At 33.9% G+C, this 23,349-nt stretch overlaps 1 protein-coding gene across 5 annotated transcripts in view; it reads left to right on the plus strand.

Moving 5' to 3' along the window:
• The window catches only part of LOC129947395 (hippocampus abundant transcript 1 protein), a 134,654-nt gene that overhangs the window by 73,969 nt on the left and 37,336 nt on the right, over positions 1-23,349 (plus strand). Inside the window, exon 1 of one of the 5 annotated variants that reach the window (XM_056057934.1) lies at positions 20,789-20,809. The exons of the other annotated variants lie outside the window; for them this stretch is intronic. Within the exon in view, the coding sequence (XP_055913909.1) occupies positions 20,804-20,809 (6 nt within the window). The 5' untranslated portion in view covers positions 20,789-20,803. Of the gene's footprint in view, positions 1-20,788; positions 20,810-23,349 lie in introns of those variants that run through there. 5 annotated transcript variants of the gene reach the window in all.

Below are 23,349 nucleotides of genomic sequence, written 5' to 3' on the forward strand. Positions count from 1 at the left end.
CATCATACTCAAACCAATCCCATCAAACAAACAAAAGTTTCATCGCGTATATAATCCTAGAAATCGATCCTTATTATGACCTAATTACCGCAAATGTATACAAAGTAGGTACACCTTCCTTTATACTCGTTTTATTCATGCAAAGACTCTTACCTTTTTGCTATAGTGAGGAAATTCCTCGTTGGCGTCGTCGTCGTCCTCAACGTTGTTTATTAAGTTTCTGAAAGCTGACAGGTTGCGGGGCCGCTATTCGCCACGATCAAAAGCATGAAAAATATGTTTCCTTCATTGAAATCGCAGCCTTGAAGGTGAAATTCAAAACACATCCTTATTTTTTTCCAATGGCTTTTTCAATGACAACAAAGAAGGAGAGTGTAGTCGTACCTAAACCTTCTAACGCATATTAAAAATTTGCCATGTCCTTTGGTATATAGTGTCCTGGTGGTTTCGTAGAACAAAAATAAGTTGAAATAAGAGTCCTATCTTTCTCTCTCCATCATTCGGATGTCCTGACCCTTCTCTAAGCAAAGACAAGTTTATTGATTTCCCTTTGTTGTTGTTGTTACATTTATAAATTCGTCGGAGGGAAATATCAATTATACCATCGCATCGCATCGGTGTGGTAAAACATGGAACTTGTCATGGTCCTTCAGTTTTTGCAAAGAAAACCATCCATAGTTATATGCACCTAAGGTAGAGGGGAGTCATGTACGGGTACGGTAGACATAATATTTTTTCTATAAAAACACGTCTCTCCATCTCCACATCACACTTTGGCAGGCTTATTTCAAGGACAATGTCAAGGAAGTTGAAGGTCCTTATCTTGAGCAGCATATGGATATAATATGGGTTGGGTGCATCATCACGTTGCACTCAAGAGGAGCTCATCTCAATGACCTTGAGTTCGTGTCATGCCATAGTGTAGATTTAATAGGAACGTTATTTCTATGAAATAATAATTTTCTTTATTCCTCACTGAAAAAGGGGGAGGGGGGCTTTATTCATTCCCATATAAATACACTGCAGTATTCGAACTTTCAGAGACAGTTTCATGTAACACGTATAACTTTGAGAGGCTTTATAAAGCCGCCTGAAGCTTATAAGGGAGTTATGCGGTGATGTGCAATCATGAACTGTATAAAAGGTAGATTATTATTATTTCAAGCCTTTTATATATAAATCAGGTTGTTTACATTGCAAAAAGTCATAAAGATGATGGGGGTTACAATCGACCATTCAAGTCCATCATTCTCATCTCACTGGGTCGGTCATAAGGACCTTCTATAAGACTGACGATGTACAATATACAATTACGAAATGTCAATATTTATTCCATTAAAATGTTTATGATGATGGTGTTTTTGAAATGTTTACAATTTCAAACCTTTGGTTTAAGCTATGTGTTGGTATATGTACATCAACAACACATCGATTCCGATCGAATATGGATAAGCTTAGAATTTATATTAGACACAATTCTTCACTTGTTTGATTTTCGGTTTTAATTAAAATCCAATATATTTTATGTTATGGCATTAAATTTTCATACACTCGTAAATTGCTGGGCTATATTGTTGTCGTGGAGTTTTGACAAGCTGTTTTGTAACTTTTGAATAGGTCGTTTGAAATAGGTCGAAATCCATTAAATTTGATGAACGGAAGCTTAGACGTGTACTGTACAGGGCTTAGATTAGACAAGTCCTTTTGTCCTTTAGATGTGACTATGCAAATTTGATAGGATAATTAATATTGTACTACTTTGAGGAAAAAAGTTTGATTTTTGTAAACAAAAAAGAACTTTTAAGTACGTTCTAAAAGACTGTCTATTAGATGATACTTTTATTTTGTCATACTCGATACATTTTTTTTTAATTTTACAAAAGAAACAAAAATGTTTTTAAAAAATTGTAGAAAATCAAAAATTTTGTATTTTTTTCAAATGTGTTACTAATCTAAACTTAGTAGAAAAATGTAGATCGAAGGAAATTTTTCATTTTATGTTGATAAGAAAAATATTACACTCCCACAGTGATAATTTACTTTTGAAGGGACTTAGGTGACAAAAACAAAAAAGAATCTTCAAAGATATAAATAACATTTGATTTTTAAAAAAAAACCTCCATTTTTTAACTTTGTTTTTTATACAAACAAATTTTCCATTTTTTATTAAAAATATTTTTGTTATGCAGTTGTTTAGTGATTGAATAAATATTCTCTCATACGGAACTAATTTTCCATAGATTATGTGAAATGCATTTTATTGAATATTAATTTATAATTAACTTTAACTTTTTATTATAATAAAACTATGAAATACTCGGAAAATATTATGTTAAATAAAATGGTTTGTGTATTTGAATGAACTTACCGAATACGAACCATTTTTTGTCGGTAAGCTAGTTTCATCGCAAGACACAACTCATCCTATGACAACTCATCCCGGAAATGAAAAATACTTGTAAACTAGTTCGTTAAAAGCTTTTTCCTTTAAATGGCCTTATTTTAATTTCATATTGGAAGAGCCAGGATGGAAAATAAATTATCTGAAGAGAAGAAAGAGAAAGAACATGTATGTTGAAATTGTAAACAGATGGCACATCATGCACTTTTATGCACATTTAATTTAAGATCCTGAAAATAGGTTTGTCTACAAAAATTTAAATGCCATTTTAAAATTAAAAAACCCTTCATTTGCGGTTTTTTTTTAAATTAGTTTTTTATAAATAAAATTTTTTAATTTTGTTCTAAAAATATTCTTAATATGCAGTTATTTATTGATTATAAATATACGCACTACATTTAAAATGTTGAACCGTTTTTGAGATATGGAATTTTGAAAAAAAATCAACATTTTTATAAAAATCCAAACAAAAAAATTTCATTTTTGATAATCAAAAATTGTTAAGTCAATATAAGAGCTCGTTCAAAAAAAATTATTGAATTCGGTTCATAAGTTGCTGAGAAAATAAAAATAAAACATAATAATCGTTCTATGAGGTACCTTTCCTGAGCAATAAAAATATGAAAGAAGCCAAGTTAAAAAATAAAGTTTTCGACAAAATTAAAAAAAAAAATCTATTGGTTTGTTTTTGAAAAAATTCGAATTTTCGTTCTTTGACCGAAAAAATTGTATGGGGGCCATTGTTGGTTTTGATATTTAAAACAAAAATTAAAAAACCGCTAGAACGAATCTGCTCCAAACCTTAACTTCCAAGTTTAATCAATCGACCTAATGGTTTAGGCTGTACAGACAGACGGAATCGAGGTACCATTTTTTTCGACGTCTCTACCATCGTAACATCATGTTTGATTAAAATCTCGAGTTCGAAATTTTGCACAAATGTCGCAAGTAAAAATTTGTATTTATTTTTTTAAGGTACAAACATTCTTTCCATTATAAACAAAATAAAAATCTTTGATACGTGAATTTAAAAAAAATGTCTTGAAGAATATTTGCAATTTTCAATTGCAACAGGTTATCTTAAAAGTATTATTATTATTATTATTATTATTATTATAATTTTATTGAAATATAAATAAATTACACTATCAATAATTAAAAACTAGATAGAGCGATAGCTACCAGGACTTTTCGCTAACACCTTAAAAGTAACTATTTATTGTAGCACAATATACTGATTGCTGTTTTTAATGTTTTCTTTTATCTTTTGAAGTTTAGTTAATTAAAAAAAAATATATTTTTTGTATCAACATTTACAAAAAGTTTGGTCTTTGCACCAATTCCTTTTTTAATTATATGTGGTTTAAATTCTCCGTGAATAAGCAAATCATTCACTACTGCTTCCTTTATCGAAGCCCAAATTTAGACAGAGTATCAACTTCTCGTGAATTTGAAGCTTTGTCTGATTTCATCCGAAGAATTGTTTCGTCCTATCCTCGCACTGAAATCGTTGTTACGGGCGATTTCAATGTACACAATTCTTCATGGCTTCAACATTCAGGCCAGACAACACCCGATGGAGTGTGTGCAGAAATCTTCGCTGAGTTGAACCACCTAACTCAGCTTGTCAACGAGCCCACCCGAATATCGGACGTTGAAGGTCGAGCAGAAAACACTCTTGACTTGTTTCTTACCTCTGACCCTGATAAGTACACTGTTAGTGTTCTATCTCCTCTAGGCACATCTGACCATTGTGTTATATCAGCAAATTTCTCGTGTCAAAACTGTTCAGTTAAAGAAAGAGCTCCTATGAGAACCGTTTGGCAATACGAGAAAGCCAACTGGGACGGCCTCAATAATTACTTCAGGATCTTTAACTGGTCACTATGCTTCCTCGATAGTGACGTTGACGCCAGCGCTGATATGATCACAAGTTTAATTCTCCTGGGAATGAGAACTTTTATACCAAACAGGGTTAAAAGTATCAGACCCAAGGGAAACGCTTGGTTTGATGCGAGCTGTAAAGAGGTTATTAGGGCCAAAGAGGTTAGTTTCCGTTGCTATAAAGCCAACCGTACTGAGGAAAGCCGGAAAAAGTTCAAACAAGCCAGGAAGGCCTGCAACGCCCATATTCGACGGACCAAATTTTTACATGACCAAAATTTACGGCAAAAAATACTGCAATGTCCCCAAGGCAGTAAAAATTTTTGGTCATTTGTAAAAAACATGAGGAATTCTTCCCCTTCTTCGGTTCCTACGCTCGTTGATAATGACACTCCTTTTGTTAGCTCTTTAGAGAAAGCTAATCTCTTTGCTAGGCAGTTCGCCGCCAATTCTACGCTGCCAGTGAGTGTTATGACTCCGCCTGTACTTGAGCGAGTTAGTGATTCTATGGGACCAATCTTTTTTCGCACTCGTACTGTGGCAAGAGTCCTAAGAGATCTAAACACACATAAATACGCTGGTCCGGATGGTATCCCCGCTATTGTTCTGAAGAGGTGTTCTTCAACGCTGGCAAAACCACTGCGTAAGCATTTTCATCTGTCCTACTCCTCAGGTCTCGTTCCGAGCGGATGGAAAACGGCATTTGTCCAGCCTATTCCCAAAAAAGGCGAATCTTCCTCACCCTCTAACTACCGACCGATTGCACTTACGTCCCTTCTTTCCAAGGTCATGGAAACGCTGATTAATTATCAGCTCAAGAAATATCTTGAAGATCGAAAGCTTCTTAATGACCGGCAATACGGCTTTCGTAGCAATAGGTCCACTGGTGATCTCATGGTTCATCTCACCGAACAGTGGAGCAAATCTTTACATCGTTTTGGAGAAAGTAAGATTATTGCACTTGATATTTCAAAAGCATTTGATAGGGTTTGGCATCAGGCTCTCTTATCGAAAATGCGTGCATTCGGTTTTCATGAATCCCTGCTTCATTGGATTAGTAATTACCTTTCGGATCGTTCAATACAAGTAGTATTGGATGGATTCAAGTCTGAAAACCATAAAATAAATGCTGGTGTGCCCCAGGGCTCTGTTTTATCTCCAACACTCTTTCTCATTTTTATTAATGATCTTCTGTCTGTAACATCTAATCCAATACATTGTTTCGCTGACGATAGTACTCTTAGCTTTTCATATTCGTTTTCAGACTCACATCCCTCTTCTTCGGATGTGGAACTGCAACGACAAAATATGATAAGCTCATTAAATTCCGATCTAAACAGCATTGTTCAATGGGGATTAAAAAACCGCGTGGAATTTAATGCTTCGAAAACCCAATGCTGTCTTGTATCGTTAAAGCGAGATATACCCCCATTGCCATTATCCATGGATGGCACTTGCATCAATGAGACTGAACACCTCGATATTCTCGGTATGTGTGTCACCAACCACCTCTTATGGAATGATCACATACGCGATGTCGCCAAAAATGCCGCAAGGTGTTTGGGTTTTCTTAGGCGATGCAAGAAATATTTCACCCCTTCTGATCTGGCTGTTATCTACAAGACTTACATACGTCCAAAGCTTGAGTATAACTCCCATCTCTGGGCTGGTGCTCCTGCAACTAACTTAAGCCTCTTGGATAGTATTGAACGTAGAGCATTTAAATTGATAGGTGATAATATCATCATAAGTTCATTTACTTCGCTTGAACATCGTCGTAAGGTCTCTTGTCTGACCCTTTTTTACCGTTATTTTAACGGCTTATGCTCTAGTGAAATAGCCAGTTGCATTCCTCCCCTTAAACAGTTCAACCGTAATACTCGCGCTTCTAGGAATGCTCATCAGTATACCCTCGAGCCCAACTTCGGTCGTACTGTCAAATACAGAGATTCGTTCTTTAGCCGTACTATGCGAATGTGGAATGCCTTACCACACTCTGTCTTTCCTAGACATTGCAATATTCAGGAATTCAAAACCAATGTGCACCGACATCTCCTTTTAAACCCTCTCTCCTCTTCCTAGTGCTCACACTGTGCATCTGCATAATAAGGGTAGTAATATCCCCTTGAGTGTGTGTTTATTATAAAAAAAAAAAAAAAAAATATTTTTGAATGTTGTAAAAAAACTCCTCAGTTTATGTTTCTTCAAAATCGTTTTTTGTAAGTCTTAGTTGGATTTTTTCTGCCAGAACTTCTATTTTTTATAATAAAAATATTTTTCGAACAATCTAATCGATGCTTTAAGAAATAAATTGTACCGTTTCTTAGCAAACTTCGTACTACAAAAGCAACAATTTTAACGTCTGTATAGAATTTTCGATAGTTTCCTTTAGTTGATTCATTTAAACTCAAATCTTTCTTCTTCTTCGATTTCGGCTGCTAGTAGCAGCACTTTAACTCCTCCTGGAGCATAGGGGCAAATTTAAAACTTTAGTAAGAGTAATTTGTTATGTTTGATAAAAATTGAATTTAAAAACAGCTTAAAATCTGATTCCTAAACAATTATTGTTTAGGAATCAGATTATTACCGTAGATCACACGAAGAACTTTTCTCTAGAATCGACCCAAAGTGCTTTCATCCCCTTTTGTCATAGTCCATGCTTCTGCACCGAATAGCAGGACGGGATGATAAGGGTCTTATAAAGCAATACTTTGGTCCTTCGAGAGAGGACTTTACCACTAAATTGCTTTCTTAGTCCAAAGAAACAGCGGTTAGCAAGAGTTATTCTTCGTTTGATCTCAGCGCTGGTGTTGTTTTGTGCGTTTACAGCGGAGCCTAGATAGACGAAGTCCTTGACTACCTCACTACGTCTGTCCATGGTGACGTTTTAACCAGGAAGTGTCGGTGTTGTATGTCCTTTCTTGACGACAGCATGTACCTTGTTTTGCCCTCATTAACCGTTAAACCCATTTTTGCCACCTCTGCCTCAATACTCACAAAAGCCCCATTGACATCACTCTTCCGATTATGTCAATGTAATCAGCATATGCTAGTAATTGGACAGACTTTTGAATGGTAGTGCCTTTAGTGTTGCCGTGTGAGCCCTGCACTATTCTTTCAATCACGATGTTAAAAAAATCACATGACAGCGCATCACCTTGTCTAAAACCTTTTTTGACATCAAAAGGTTCTGTTAAGTTGTTTCCAACCTTTATGGAGCAGCGTGAATTCTCCATGGTCGTCCTGCACAAACAGACGAGTTTGGCAGGGATGCCAAAACTAGACATGGCTCTATACAGCTCGTCCATGTAGATGCTGTCATATGCGGCCTTGAAATTGATGAAAAAATGGTGGCTGTCGATTTGGTGTTCTTGGGTCTTTCCCAGGATCTTCCGTGATGTGAATATTTGATCGACTGTGGACTTTCCTGGTCTAAAACCACACTGATAAGGACCTTTCAGGTTGTTGACAGGTTGATTACACGGCCTTTAAATATCTCTTGCAATAAAGCCATTTTCGGTTGAGTTGTGTGGCATTTGGCAACGTCTTGTTGAAACCATCAGATATTCTCCAAGTCTCATTCTTCAAAAGCAGGCAAAAAAGTCGGTTATCATATGACCATAAGGCTCCCAAATGACGGCGACAGCCGTTCCATCATCGTTTTCGAAGAAGTAAAAAATCACCGCCTGTTGTTCAAGCACCCATTCGAAGTATCTACGATGTGGTGACTGGTAAGCTGACTTCCAAAACATGCCATTATGTGCCGCAAGACAGTCTTAATTCCTAAGAACGACAAGGAATCAACACATTCGGGTCTTCGCTAACACTTTTACTTACAGCAGCGATATTTTCAGTGGTACGAGCGGAACTATTTACAATTTCGGCAATTGGACGATAATTTAAATAATTAAAAATTGGTTTAAAATCTTAGTTTGACATATGTCGAATTCCAGCCCTATACCGTAAAATGGATAAACCGTTATAATTTCCAAATTTTTAGGAGGAAGTTTTTAGTTGGAAGTTATAAGTGTTGGTCGCCTCGCACCCAGCATCTAATTTTAAATTTGGTTTGAACTGGATCGGTCCTACTTTGAAATTTTAAGCAAAATTCAATCCAGAATTGATTCATGAAAGTTTAAAAAAAAAATAAACATTTTGAACAACTGTGTGATTTTTAAGAAAACAACTTAACTTTTTTTTCTTTAACATTTTCTGGGCCGGTGGTATAAAAACCGTAAAACCTATTTTATAATTTGTTTATGTTTTAATGTGCAATGGTATAAACTAAATATCTCGTTTCTATTGAAATTGAAACCAATGTCTACAAAAAAAAAGATATGTTTTGAGTGAGAGAGATAATATTTATAATAACAGGACTTTAATAAAATTATTTTTACGAAAATGTCGCTTAATTTTTGTTCTAGTAGTGCCCCGGAAAGAGTTAAAACGTTTGCATGAAAAAAATTTAAATATTTTTAAATCCTTATTAAAAAAAATATTACCTACAAAAGAAAGAATTTTGAAAACTTTAATAATCTAAAATAATATTTGTTTTTTGTTAATTTCGGTCTTCCGGTTACTTTTTCATTACCAACAGAAAAAAGTCCCTTGAAGTATAAATGTATCTACAAATTTTAGGCATTAAGACTTTTTCATATTGAATGTTAAGCTGTTGTAATACTTTGTTTCTGCAACACCAACCAATGATGTTGCTGATTTCTTTTTCATCGAAAATATTGTTTTTTTTTCCGATTCCTATAATCTTATTAATTGAATAGAGATTTTATCCTCTTATAGATATAATTTTAAAAATCTCATGAAAAAATATTGATTATTTATAAAAATAGCTGAAGTGGTCATTTCCTTCTTTAGACCTAAGAGGATACAATATAAATATCGCCCCCCAATATCTGCACTTATGATCAGCAAATTCAGCATTTAAAAACACTTGGGAAAAATATTTAAAACAAAATTCTATAATTAGAAGACCTCATTCGAATATCGAACTCATATTGGAATTATTTCAAATTTAGTGCATTTTGTAATATTTCGTGTTTCTCAAAAAGTTAAATTAATTGATTTTTCATTTTTGATTAATTAAAAAATATAAAATGAAAAACACAGCGCAAAATTTCATCAAAATATCAAAATAACATCCTTTTTACTTTGATATTGATATTTTTGTTTAATTACTTTACCTCCATGTTCAGGTTAACCCTTATCAAAGTGTCACAAATGGTAAACATGCTTAAGTATGAGGAACCTTCATTAAGGGTAATACATATGTAAGTACGTACATACATGTGAAATGAATTAAGGAAGCATATGTTTATGGAGGTAAAATAAAACCAACTCACTTGGGGTTGTGTTGGTTGTAAATTTATAAAATCCAATTAAAATCTGTCAGTTTACCCGTTCAAAGAACAGAGAGAGAGAGTTTTTGATTTTTAAGGGTTGTGTATTGTGTTTTGTCATCAGTGATGATGATGATGATGAAGATAAAGTTTGTTTTCTTAAGAATACGTTTATCCTTTTACATCACATCACACCCACTTTCCTATATATAGGTACATATCTCTCTCTAAAATAATGCAAAGTCGACGAAAGTTTATATTTTCAAAACTATAAATTGTAATATGAACAAAAAAGACTAAAAGGCACCAAAGTAAAGTAGATTATCATCTTATTGTGAATAAATTTAATTAAAATGATTTCTGCACAATTGCACTTTCGTATATATTCAGTACAACAACAAAATAATTTAATTCGATTTAAAGAGTCAGTCAGTCAGTGGGCTTCAGCTTCAGCTTCGTCTTCTTCTTCAGCTTCATCGTTGTCACACATCATCTTGTCCAATAATAATCATAATAATAATAGTCTCCCAGTCTTCTAACAATATGATGGTGATTATGATGAACTCATCATAATAATGACAATATATATTTACTGCAATGTATTTCGAACTATATGTATATCACTGCAACAAACAAATTGTTTGCATTGCATTGTTCGTTGCATTAAACATTAAACAAACAACAACATTAAAATAAATCTTCTGTGCAACTTGGAAGATGAAGAAGATGAAGAGTATATTATGATAAACGCAATGTCATAAAATACAATTACTGCCATGCCTAAAAGAATTAAAGTGGCACTAAATTGCGTCACTTAATGGTATAAGTGTCATGTATTACATTAAAATACAAACAAAAAAAAATAGCCCAAGAATAAAATGAAAAAGAGGACACAACGGTTAGGGTGGACATTTATGAATTAAAGAAAAGTTCGACTAAAGATAGAATTTGGACCATGATTACAGAAATTATGCAAACCTATAAACATAATTGAAATGGACCAGTTTATTGTAAAGCCTTGTTAGTTAGTGGCTCGTGTTGGAAATTAGGTTTTTTTAATTACATACTTTGATATAATCTTACATTGTTATTAGGACATTAATTTCTGATGTTATTAAAGCAGATTTGTTGATGATTAGATCGCAACTTATGTTATCTTCCATATAACAAGTAAAAATTAGATATTATTGTATGAAATGTTATAAAATAGTGAGAAATTATAAGATAATTTTTGCAGGTTTTGAAAATAATTAATTAGGTTTATTAATTTTAAGCAAAATTTAATATCAAACAATTTGATAAAAAAAATAACTAATAACTATGGCTTCTTTCATTACAATTTGTGCCAAGCCCTTTGAAGTTCAAAATATTTCCCGCTAGGATAATATGACAGTTTAGTGATACTAAGTTTGTCACATTCGTGGGTGTGATAAAAGGGTCCGACAAAAAAACAACATAAAAGCGTTGTCATTTGAAAAAGAAAAACAGGACCCACACTGATAACTTCCCATCGCGTCTGTCGATTTAACTTGGTTGAAAGTTTGCAGATTTTTGTGTTGGGTTAAAAAAGTTTCCAGTTGAATTATTCTTAAAAATTTTAAAATTACCAACAATGTTTTTCACATTGAGAAATAGTTTTATTTGAAAATCTAGTTTTGTTAAATAAATTTTTAGTCAAAAACAAATTTTTACCAATTTAAGTAGCATTTCTTAAATTTTTACAAATTGGATGAATGAAATTAATCAAGAACCGAACATTAAACTTTACCAAATTTGCGTACTATTTTTTGTAGATTTTATTTTTTTATGAAAAAACGGATGTTGGATTTAAAAAAAAAATACTGAATATTTTTCGGAATATTTAAAACAATAATCCTTATAAGATAAAATTAGTTGAAAGCCATAATTTCAAATTTTTGAAAAGATATTAAAATCGAAAATCAATTTTTACGAACATTGAGTAATTTTTTTAGGGGTTTTATGTAAAAAAAACTTTCAATTTAATTTTTCTCAAATTTTTTACTAAATGTTGACAACATAATTTTTTAAAAGATAAAAGTCAATATCTCGAAGTTTTGAAAAGATATTTGAGTCGAAATCAATTTATTTATTTATTTACTAACTTTTTTTTCTCAGGTTTTTATTTTTTATAAACAAAACTGTTATATTGATTTTTTCCCAAAAATATACTGGTTTGGTATCACATTACAATTAATTATATACAATTTAATTCAAGTCTTTAGCGTCATTAGTTTGTGAGATATTTAGAGTTAACCAATATTTTCACCAATTTTTTTTAAATGTTATGGTAAAAAAACACCTACTCAATTTTCTTGGGACCCCTTTCTGCATATTTCTGCACTATTATATATATATATCACGCACAGACATCTTTCCAAAAAATCTTTTATTTCGATTCTCCAGTTAAAGAAAGAGCTCCTAAGAGAACCGTTCGGCAATACGAGAAAGCCAACTGGGACGGTCTCAATAATTACTTCAGGATCTTTAACTGGTCACTATGCTTCCTCGATAGTGACGTTGACGCCAGCGCTGATATGATCAAAAGTTTGATTCTCCTGGGAATGAGAACTTTTATCCCAAATAGGGTCAAAAGCATCAGACCTAAGGAAAACGAATGGTTCGATGCGAGCTGTAAAGAGGTTATTAGGGTTAAGAAGGTAAGATTCCGTTGTTTTAAACCCAATCCAACTGAGGAAAACCGGAATAAGTTCAAGCAAGCCAGGAAGGCCTGCAACGCCCATATTTGACGGACCAAATTTTTACATGACAAAAAATTACGCAAAAAATACTGCAATGTCCCAAAGGCAGTCAACATTTTTGGTCAATTGTAAAAAATATGAGGAATTCTTCCTCTTCCGCGGTTCCTACGCTCGTTGTGAATGACACTCCATTTGTTAGCTCTTTAGAGAAAGCAAATCTCTTTGCTAGACAGTTCGCCGCCAATTCAACTCTGCCAGTGAGTGTTATGACTCCGCCTGTACTTGAGCGAGTTAATGATTCTATGGGGAAAATCTTTTTTCGCACTCGTACTGTAGCGAGAGTCCTAAAAGATCTTAACGTACACAAATATGCTGGTCCGGATGGTATCCCCGCTATTGTTCTGAAGAGGTGTTCTTCATCGCTGGCAAAACCACTGCGTAAGCTTTTTCATCTGTCCTACTCCTCAGGTCTCGTTCCGAGCGGATGGAAAACCGTATTTGTCCAGCCTATTCCCAAAAAAGGCGAATCTTCCTCACCGTCTAATTATCGACCGATTGCACTTATGTCCCTTCTTTCCAAGGTCATGGAAATGCTGATTAATTATCAGCTCAAGAAATATCTTAAAGATCAAAAGCTTCTTAATGACCGGCAATACGGCTTTCGTAGCAATAGGTCCACTGGTGATCTCATGGTTCATCTCACCGAACAGTGGGACAAATCTTTACATAGTTTTGGAGAAAGTAAGATTATTGCACTAGATATTTCAAAAGCATTTGATAGGGTTTGACATCAGGCTCTCTTATCGAAAATGCGTGCTTCCGGTTTGCATGAAATCCCTCCTTCATTGGATTAGTAATTACCTTTCGAATCGTTCAATGCAAGTTGTATTGGATGGATTCAAGTCTGAAAACCACAAAATAAATGCTGGTGTGCCCCAGGGCTCTGTTCTATCTCCAACACTCTTTCTCATTTTTATTAATGATTTCCTGTCTGCAACATCTAATCCAATACATTGTTTCGCTGACGATAGTACTCTTAGCTTTTCATATTCGTTTTCAGATTCACACCCCTCTTCTTCGGATGTCGAACTGCAACGACAAAATATGATAAGCTAATTAAATGCCGACCTAAACAGCATTGTACAATGGGGAATAAGAAACCGAGTGGAATTTAATGCTTCGAAAACGCAATGCTGTCTTGTATCGTTAAAGCGAAATATACCCCCGCTGCCATTATCCATAAATGGCACTTGCATCGAGGAAACTGAACATCTCGATATTCTTGGTATGTGTATCAACAACCACCTTTTGTGGAACGATCACATCCGCGATATCGCCAAAAATGCCGCAAGATGTTTGGGTTTTCTAAGGCGATGCAAGAAGTTTTTCTCCCCCTCTGATCTGGCTGTTATTTACAAGACTTATATACGTCCAAAGCTTGAGTATAACTCCCATATCTGGGCTGGTGCTCCTGCAACTTACTTAAGCCTCTTGGATAGTATTGAACGTAGAGCATTTAGATTGATTGGTGATATTACCATCATAAGATCATTTACGTCACTTGAACATCGTCGAAATGTTTCTTGTCTCACGCTTCTTTACCGTTATTTTAATGGTTTATGGTCTAGAGAAATAGCCAGCTGCATTCCTCCCCTTAAACAGTTCAACCGTAATACTCGCGCTTCTAGGAATATACCCTCGAGCCCATCTTCGGTCGTACTGTCAAGTACAGAGATTCGTTCTTTAGCCGTACTATGCGAATGTGGAATGCCTTGCCACACTCTGTCTTTCCCAGCTATTGCAATATTCAGGAATTCAAAAGCAATGTGCACCGACATCTCCTTTCAACCCCTCTCTCCCTTTCCTAGTGCTCACACTGTGTCTACATAATAAGGGTAATATATCCCCTTGAGTGTGCGCTTTTTATAAAAAAAAGGGACCTTAAAACGTCGGTAAATGTCAACATTTTCAATTCGACAAATGGGACCCATTACAATAACTTCCTATGGGAAGTTAAAAATGTTTACCCAAAACCGAAAAAGTATAAGAAACTGTGAACACAAAAGTTATTGAATTTGGTACATTAGTTCTTGAGTAAACTTAGAGACAAAATAAAGGATGGGTTCGGGGGACTCACTTTTTTCGACTCCTCTACCTTTGTGATATCATGTTGGATTATGATCTCGAGCTATACATTTTTTACGAAAGAAAATTTGTGTTAATTTTTTTTACAATTAAAATTTCAATTCGAATTTCTGGAAAAAATTATTTTTATTTTTTAAATTGAATTTACCATTTTTTTAAAAAGATGATTTGTGAAATTTTTTAATTAAACTCGAAAGCCATCTGTAAAAAATTTAGAACAAAAAACAAATTTTTATGGCGCGTGCGTTTTTTTTAATAAATATTAATCATACTCCACAAACAACGTTTTTTTTTTAAATTTTATTCGCTAAATATTGTTTATATATCAATTTGGTTTTTGGTTTTGAAAAAAATATTATCTATAATCTAGGGACTAGGACTAGGGCAAGGACATTCTTAAAATTGCTTTATATTTTAACCGAAGTAAACATCTAGAAGTGATATTGATGTTTAAAAAAATGAGTAATGGTTTAAAATTCGAAATTTTGAAACAACCAAAAATATTAAAAGTTGCTACATAAAAAAATCAGTCTTTTATTTTTGTTAGAGATAATTTTGTACTAAATTTGCCGACAAAATTTAAAATAACCCAAAACTATGATAGTTGTACCAAAAAACCTAAAACGCAATATTCTTTTAATAGATAGATAGATAAATAATTCGAATTATTAACATTCGTTTATATATGTACATTGTTTACAAAAATAATTTAGTAGAATCGTTAAGGCTTGGCTATGCCGATTGACTTCTGTTTGAAAATTAACAATGTTTATCTACTTGAAGATTTTTTTGTTTGAATTAGCATTTAGAATATAAATTACTGTTTTAAAAGGATTCGTTTATAATTTGATTGCGGTAAGACATATAAGCTCCTGTTTGTTCTCGTTTCGATAGTAGTTACGTTCGCATAAATTGTGATTTAGATGTTTGTACGTAGATCAATACATCGAGCATGTAGGTTCATTAATAGCGTCGGCTCTCAGTTTTTCATCTAAATTTGCAATAAGATTCCGGAGGTTGTCTACGCAGTAATTACCATTTTCATCAACAATTCGAAAGTCCTTTCTTCAGTGGGCAGCATGGTCTTCCAGCTTCTTATACAAAAGATTTTTATTCTTAATTGTTCTTAATGCCAAAATTTTTGGGAGTCTTTCATCTGGCATATTAAATACTTTTTTGATATAATCAACATGACATTTAATAGTTTTGATGAAGAGCGGTGATAATCCTGTCTCGATTGAGATCATATAGTTTGGAAAGCACTTCTTCCATGTTGCGGATATTGACCTACTAGATTTAATCAGCTTTTCTTTAAATTATGTTTCCATATTAAGATTGCTGGTTATGGTAAATCCTAGATATTTGTTTTCTCCATATTTTATTATATACCAATCTCGATTGGTTCTCTGTCATAGTGCCATTTCTCATTCCTGGCTGTCCTACCAGAACCATTCCAGAATACCTTCTACACTTTTAGATTCGATAACCAGCAATACACATTTAGTCGGTTAATCATCAAGTGTAGGGTTTCGGGCGAGTAAGCAAACAATATGACGTCATCTGCAAAAAGAAAGGCTTTGATGAGTGTCCTCGATATTTCAATTCCACCAGGAAGAAAATCAATCAGGTCCTCTATGAACAAGCAAATACAGCCATACGGCTTCAAGCCTCCTCTCTGTGGATCAATAATGGAATTGGCCACACTACTGTTTTGAACTTGTTCAGAACTATAAACAGTAATATTGACTACACCATACTTCATCCTCAGTTTAATAACTATAGCTTCAAAGTGACTATACATCCCAGGTCTTCTTGGGAGAATACATCATTTTTGATCGATGATCCTATAAACTTTTATACAGACGGATCAAAAACGGAGGATGGGGTTGGTGGAGGCGTATACTCAGATAGACTGTCTCTCCTTTCGTCTACCCGATCATTGTAGCGTGTTCCAAGCTGAAATCCTGGCTATAAAAGAAGTCCTATCATTGGTTAGAGAAAACGTTATATCAATTAATGATATACGCATCTTCTCGGATAGCCAAGCTGCGTTAAAGTCCCTAGAATCTGTCTCCACCAACTCACTAACAGACCTAAATTGTTGATCATCTCTTACGGAGATGGCAACACAGTTCAACATTCACTTTCTCTGGATGCCGGGCCATAGAGATATTCAAGGAAATTGCAAAGCTGACGAACTTGCAAAAAGCGGAACAACTTTACCCCTGCTGGCTCACAATGCTAGGCATAGGTATCCCCCTAGCTACATGTTAACTTATGCTAAAGCAAGATACCATATAGAAAACAAACTTCAGGTAGAATATCACCACCACCAGTTTGAACTAATTTTGCCTAATCTTAGCTCCAGGCGCTCAAAACAATTACTCTCTATGAGTAGATAGCACATAGCTACGTATTATGTCCTGACTGGGCACTGCTTGATAGGAAGGCATGCTATTCGACTTGGAGCCCCTGAAAATGAATTTTGATGGAGTTGCACATGTCCTGCCATATCACAAAGACGTATAATCCACCTTGGAGACTACTACTTCAAAGATACCAGCGATCTAAAAAATGCTGGCATTATTTGTCTCCTACGCTTCATTCGGAGCTCCAATTGGTTCGACGAGTGAAGCTGATCAACTGATCCATGTGGTATCACAACGGACCATACTTTGGTCTAAGTGTGTTGGACTTCCCAACCAACAGCCACTTTAACCTTAACATATGAACAAGGCAAAACGATTTGGGGCTTAATAACAACCTTGCTTGACTTCCATCTCCGATTCGAAACTTTCCCACTTTTCGGTACCATTCCATACCGCTGCCTTATTTTCGTAATAGATGCTTTCTAGTGCCTGCCCAAATTTGTCTGATCGGCGTTCAACGGTATCAAGAGCGACCTTGAAATCGAAAAAAAATACGTAGAGATTTTTTTTTTGTTCAATGCCGCTATGCTTTGCAGTACAAAATTACTGTCGATAGTCGCGTAGCCACTTCTAAAACCTGCCTGAAATTCCCCAAGCAACTTATTATCATGAATCCAACGGGTCATTCGGTTATTTAATAATGTTGCGAAAATTGTGTATGTGGCGTTGAGGAAGGATATCCCACGGTAGTTGGATGGATCATCAATGTTGCCTTCATTATGTATGGGAAAAATTTAAGGATTTTTTTAACTGTTCTGGAATACTTCCAGTATCCGAAATTGTATTACATTACATTACATTTCACACTACTCTGCCCATAAATGTGCAGAGTAGAGAACTCAGCACCTTGAGCAACTAAGGCTATGTAAGGTGATAGCAACACAAGACATTAATACAAGACAGAAGGACAGAAGAGAAAGAACAGAAAGAACAGAAAGAAAGAAAACATGACAACAGCACGCGGTAGGTTTCGAGAGGGTCCCCCATCTTTCTACTAACCACTCTCACTGATGCTTGATTTCGGTGAACGATGGGAACCGAAGCTTTATCAGTCACTAATTTAAAGTTAGCCTTTCTGTTAAATATTTAAAGAATTCCAGTGGTATACCATCAGGTCCTGAAGCTTTTCCGATTTTAATTTTACTAATACTGATACGATTCGTCACGAGTTATGACACTATCCAAAATATCATTTGATTACGAAAGTTTAGCGTATTGGATTGGAATAGTAAGACTCTCTGGGTTCGGTCCCTAGCTAGATCTCTCCAGTTTCGCTTTTCAAGTTGGGTGATTTTCCACTTGTGAGCACCACCTGATCTTCGGTCTTCCTCTACCGAGCTGTTCTGTGGGTGATCGCATTGAATGATAAAATTGTAAAATCATATTTTCTTGGAAGAAATCTGACAAAACTCAATTTTTTTGGAGAGTTTAATTTTTGTTTGACAATTCCTACAAATTTCCCTAAGTGTTGAATATATCAGGGTTCAGAAGGATCACCCAAATTACTCGAAATTAAAAAAATATATGTATTTAATAGGGTCAAAAAGTCTATTAAAATATTTATTCTCTCTGAAACTTTTTTTTAAATACTAATTATTTGTACAAAATAACCCCAACAAAAAATATTTCCCACCAACAAATATAATTTTATCAATGTTGTTTTAAAATAATGCACTACACCCTAATGTTTTCGGTTATTTTTCGAAAAAAAACTATCAACCATGCAAAAAATGTGTCAGACTCTTTTTAAAAAAGATTAACTTTTAACTTTTTTTGTAAAAAAACTTACATATTTCAAAAAACTTTACCTTCCCCACGCCTTCAATTAATCAACTGAAGCACACTATATTTCAGCTTAATAATTATATTATTTTGAGGAAAGAGCATTCGTTTTATAAAATTTTCCTAAACTAAAATACTCGCCTTTTAACTGATTATTCTAATATAATTGAATTTGTTTCAAAACATAATATAAAACCACTAAAAAAGTGGGATTTACTTTTTCCCAAAAAAAACACAAATATGAAAATCATTCCCTCGAATGTTAAAATGATTTAAAAAAAACAGTCACACATTGTTTAGGATGTATTTGTTAGTTTTCCAAACCGTCATATCTATTCTTACTTCATCCCCACAAGTTTGCCCCCCCCCCACTATTCATACATAAAATTGTCACACATTGATTGCATAATTTATGATTCTGTCCTTCGATTGTTAAGCTATACCCTTAAAAAAAATATCCATTGTCCTTTGTTTTAATTTCCCTTCATCATGACCCAAATCTTTTTTTTTTCTTTTCCAAACAAAACAGAAAAATTACGGCTTTCAAATCTGCACTCAGAAATCATAATTCCCAAATATCTAACATACATTCATTCCAGCTATAAAACCTTCGTGTCATAATCATAGCCTAAAACATACGGAAGTATCCATCCTAAGGCAAAGGCTTAGGCATAGGCATAAAACCCTCTCTTTAATTCCGATGCGTACATGAACAATGACACATCCATTCAGCTGTTAATAAACAAATCATCATGAAAGTGTTACCATCTTTGTCATCTTCGCTGTCGTATTTTATAAAGCAGCACATCCGAAAACAAAAACAATACAAAATACACAAAAGAAAAAAACTAATCAAAAGCTAATAAGAAAAAAAAGTCATGAAATTCATGCTAAGCATACACTCATTCATAGCTTTTCTCTAGTCCCATCATAAACCCCCCAAAACTCCCCCTTTTTCCGATCATAAATTCTAATATTCATCCGAAAAACGTGAAGCTAGCCCGGTCTAAAGATTCTTTATTATTACGGTCGACGATAGTCGTCGTTGTCGTCGTCGTCGTTCGGTCATAAACCGTGGTGTAAAAGCTCATTCATAGACCAACAACAACGATAACGACGACGAATGACGGGCCACATGCTGCACAAGTAGGCTATTTCGATATCCAACCCACTCTGATGCTTTTTCGTCAGTCGTCAACGTACTGGGCTCCTCTTCTTTGAATCAAAACAATCGATTTGTTTTTTTTTTTTGTGGAGGGAAGGTCGGGGGTGTGGTTGCGGTAGCGGCGCTGGTCGTTGGTGTAAGCAAAAGTGAGCTACATCAAGCTCCGTAATGTTATGTCGACCATATTCACAATCAGTGAATACTTATCTAGTGCTCCGTAAAGATGTATCTTATTTAGTGCGCGCGTTTTTTGTATCTTAATATCCGTTCGGGGGGATTCGATTGACGATTCGGTTTTCAGATTTTACTTTGGTGGAATTGTGCGCAAAGATCTAATATGCTCAGCCGGAAACATCTCGGTACCTGTTTGTCACGAGAAGAATTAAAAAATTACATTTTGTGATAACAATATGATGAAAGGAAAACGTTCATACATCAAAAAAATATTAAAGTGAATTTTTGTCAAATCGTTATCTCTTATTTATTCAACTTATCAAAGCTAAAAATATAAACAGGTTTTGGTTTTAAGCATTAAGCTATTCCTTCGTGCCCTCGCATTATTCTTTCTGAAAAATGTAAAAATGTACGTGATCTTTTGGCGAAAAGAAAATAAATAATTATCTCGAAAACACTCAGCAGATAATGTTTTCACTTTTCAAATAATAACAACAACAAAAACGATAATTTTGAGAGACAATATTACAAGATGATAACTGATAAGAAATAAATGTGATCATCTTAGTACTACCAGTTGCAAATAGATTTTTCAAGGATCTTTGTGACTCATTGTGTTGTGCTGTGTTGTCAAAAGTCTCCTCTCTCTCATAAATGTTTAACAATTAACAGAATCAACAATAGAATGTGTTAAAAATATCATCGTTATGTGAAAATATGATATTATTTAGCACTTTTCAAGGAATCAAATGGTGGTATTTAGAATCATAATGCTTCAGAACTCACGATACAAAAAAAGCTTTTAAAATGATACAAATAAATAGGGACTAATTTATAAGTAAATAAAAAATATGTAAACAGCTTAAACATCAAAATTTGTATGTTAAATAAACTGAAAACTTTAAAAACTGCCTAAAAGCTTGATTTAAGGTTAAAAAATTTCTGGAAATATGGTAGCTAAACAACGGGGAATTTGATTTTGGTCCTCCAAAGCTTTGGTAGTTTATAATTTGGTATTGGAAACATGAGAGTTACTTTTCATAGGAAACAAGACACTTTTTTTAGTTTTAAAACTTTGTAGCATTGTTTGGCTCGTATTCCAGGAAACTAAGTCCAAACCATAACTTATTCAAAAATCAATTTTTGGCATTGGTCCTGGATGGTGACGTTAAAAGGCCTAGCTTGTGGATAATAGACCCCAAAAACCTGTCGAGTAGTATGGTTAACAACTTACTATACAAATCTCAAAAAGAGCTTAGAAATAAGTAAGATTTAAATTTAGGGAAAATAGTTGCTTATCAAACTGATTTTACCTGCGTTGGACTGTTATGCCAGAGGTCTTGGGTTCGATCGCTGCCTGTGCCATCTAAAATTTTTTTCACTGGTACTGCCTCTTGCGTAATTCTTGTCATGGAAAGTGCCTTCTAAAATTGTCCGTTCATATTCGGCTTAAAACTGTGGGTCCCCTCCATCCCTGACAACTCGCACACAGGAATGGTTGAGAGTTGTAAGTCACTAGTTTTAACGGACTTTTGCTTCACCTAATTTATTTTTGATCTCTTATTCAATATTCTAAGCTTTGAGATCCGAAACTACTGATTTGTTTAACTGTTTGTGAACACATTTTTAAAGTTTAAGACGTTATCTTTCGAACCAAAAATAGTTAATGAATAATATTTCAAAAAATCGAGATTATTTTTTTTCAAATTTAATTTTAACTCCAAATAAATAATGATTTGTAATTTTCTTCACAACATGTTTTCTAATTTTTTTAAATACACTGGGGCGTATACGCAATATTTGTATTAATTTTTGGTTGGTTAATTATAAGGGAAATATTTTAGAAAAATATAACATTTCATTGAAGTTTAAATCTTGGACTTAAGACAAGACAATCTTGCGATTGAAAGTAAGGAGTCACTCCCTCAGGCAAGGCGCAGAGCCGTGCACAAACACACAGTCTTCGTTTGTAAAACAATCTGCAATTTGTGTCAACTTTTTCGTTCTTAGGACCTTAATAATAATAAATAGTTATCCTGAAAATATGATTTTTGTATTGTGGCCTTAATAATTGGATAACTCACTGTAGCATTTTTGAACCTTTTTATTTTAAAGTAGGGTGCGCTATAATTTATCCAAAATGAATTCTTTAAACTTTTGAAAAAATAAATAAAAAAATGACCTTAAGTTTGTTAAACAATGTTCATATTCTTTACATCTTAAAACTTTCCTTACTCATAAAGTAAAGAGATCTACAGGTTTGGTTGAAACAATTTTCGACTTGAGTAACAAGAAAAATAAAATGCACGACTTGATCGCAAGAATTTGCCTCTGTATCCATAGACTCTGTTTATAAATAGAACTTATATTTTAAAATTAAATTATTTATAAATTTAGCAATAAAATAAGCTTGTATAATCAACAAAACCTTTATTTATTAGTTATGTGTTTCGAAAATCGTTAGAGCGGCTGTTTTTTGATTAATTTTTTATATATAAAATTTTTCAGTTTTAGTTAAAAAATATTTTAAGTACCTAAGCAGTTTCTTGACACTTATTATCATACACATAACATTGAATTTTCGATAAACAATATTGACCCGTTTTTAAGATAAAAATATAATTTTTTTTTTAATACATAAAGCAAAATTTGACATTTTTGTTCATCAAATATTTTTAAGGCAGTATAAGAGCTTGTAAAGAAATTAATGAAACCGGTTCATTTGTTCTTCAGAATACTTAACCGAAAAGTTACGGTTCTGTAGTTCTACATTTTGTTTGTATTGAAAGAAGCCAAGTTAAAAAAGAAAAATTAGAAAAAAAATTAATAAAAATCCATCGGTTCGTTTTTGAGAAAATTTAAATTTTCGATCTTTGACCAAACAATTTGTAGGGGGACCACTGTTGTTTTTAGTCTTTAATATAAAAAAAAATAAATAAATAAATAAAAAATAATATTTGATGATGCAAAATGTCATTGTTTTTACTTACTTACTTAAGGTGGCGCTACAGTCCTGTGTTAAGTAGGGACTCACCCAACAAACTTCTCCATCTAGCTCGGTCCCTAGCTAGATGTCTCCAGTTTCGCGCTACAAGTTGTGTGAGGTCACTTTCCTCTTATGCGCTCCACCTGATTCGCGGTCTTCCCCTACTGCGCTGTCCTGTGGGCTTGGATTCGAAGACTTTCCGGGCCGGAGCATTGGTTTTCATGCGCTCTACGTGACCCAGCCATCTTAGTCGTTGGACTTTTACCTTTCTGGCTAAGTCTACGTCGCTGTACAGCAGGTACAGCTCGT

Source organism: Eupeodes corollae, chromosome 2 (assembly GCF_945859685.1).
Source record: "Eupeodes corollae chromosome 2, idEupCoro1.1, whole genome shotgun sequence".
NCBI classification, from domain to species: Eukaryota; Metazoa; Arthropoda; class Insecta; order Diptera; family Syrphidae; genus Eupeodes; species Eupeodes corollae.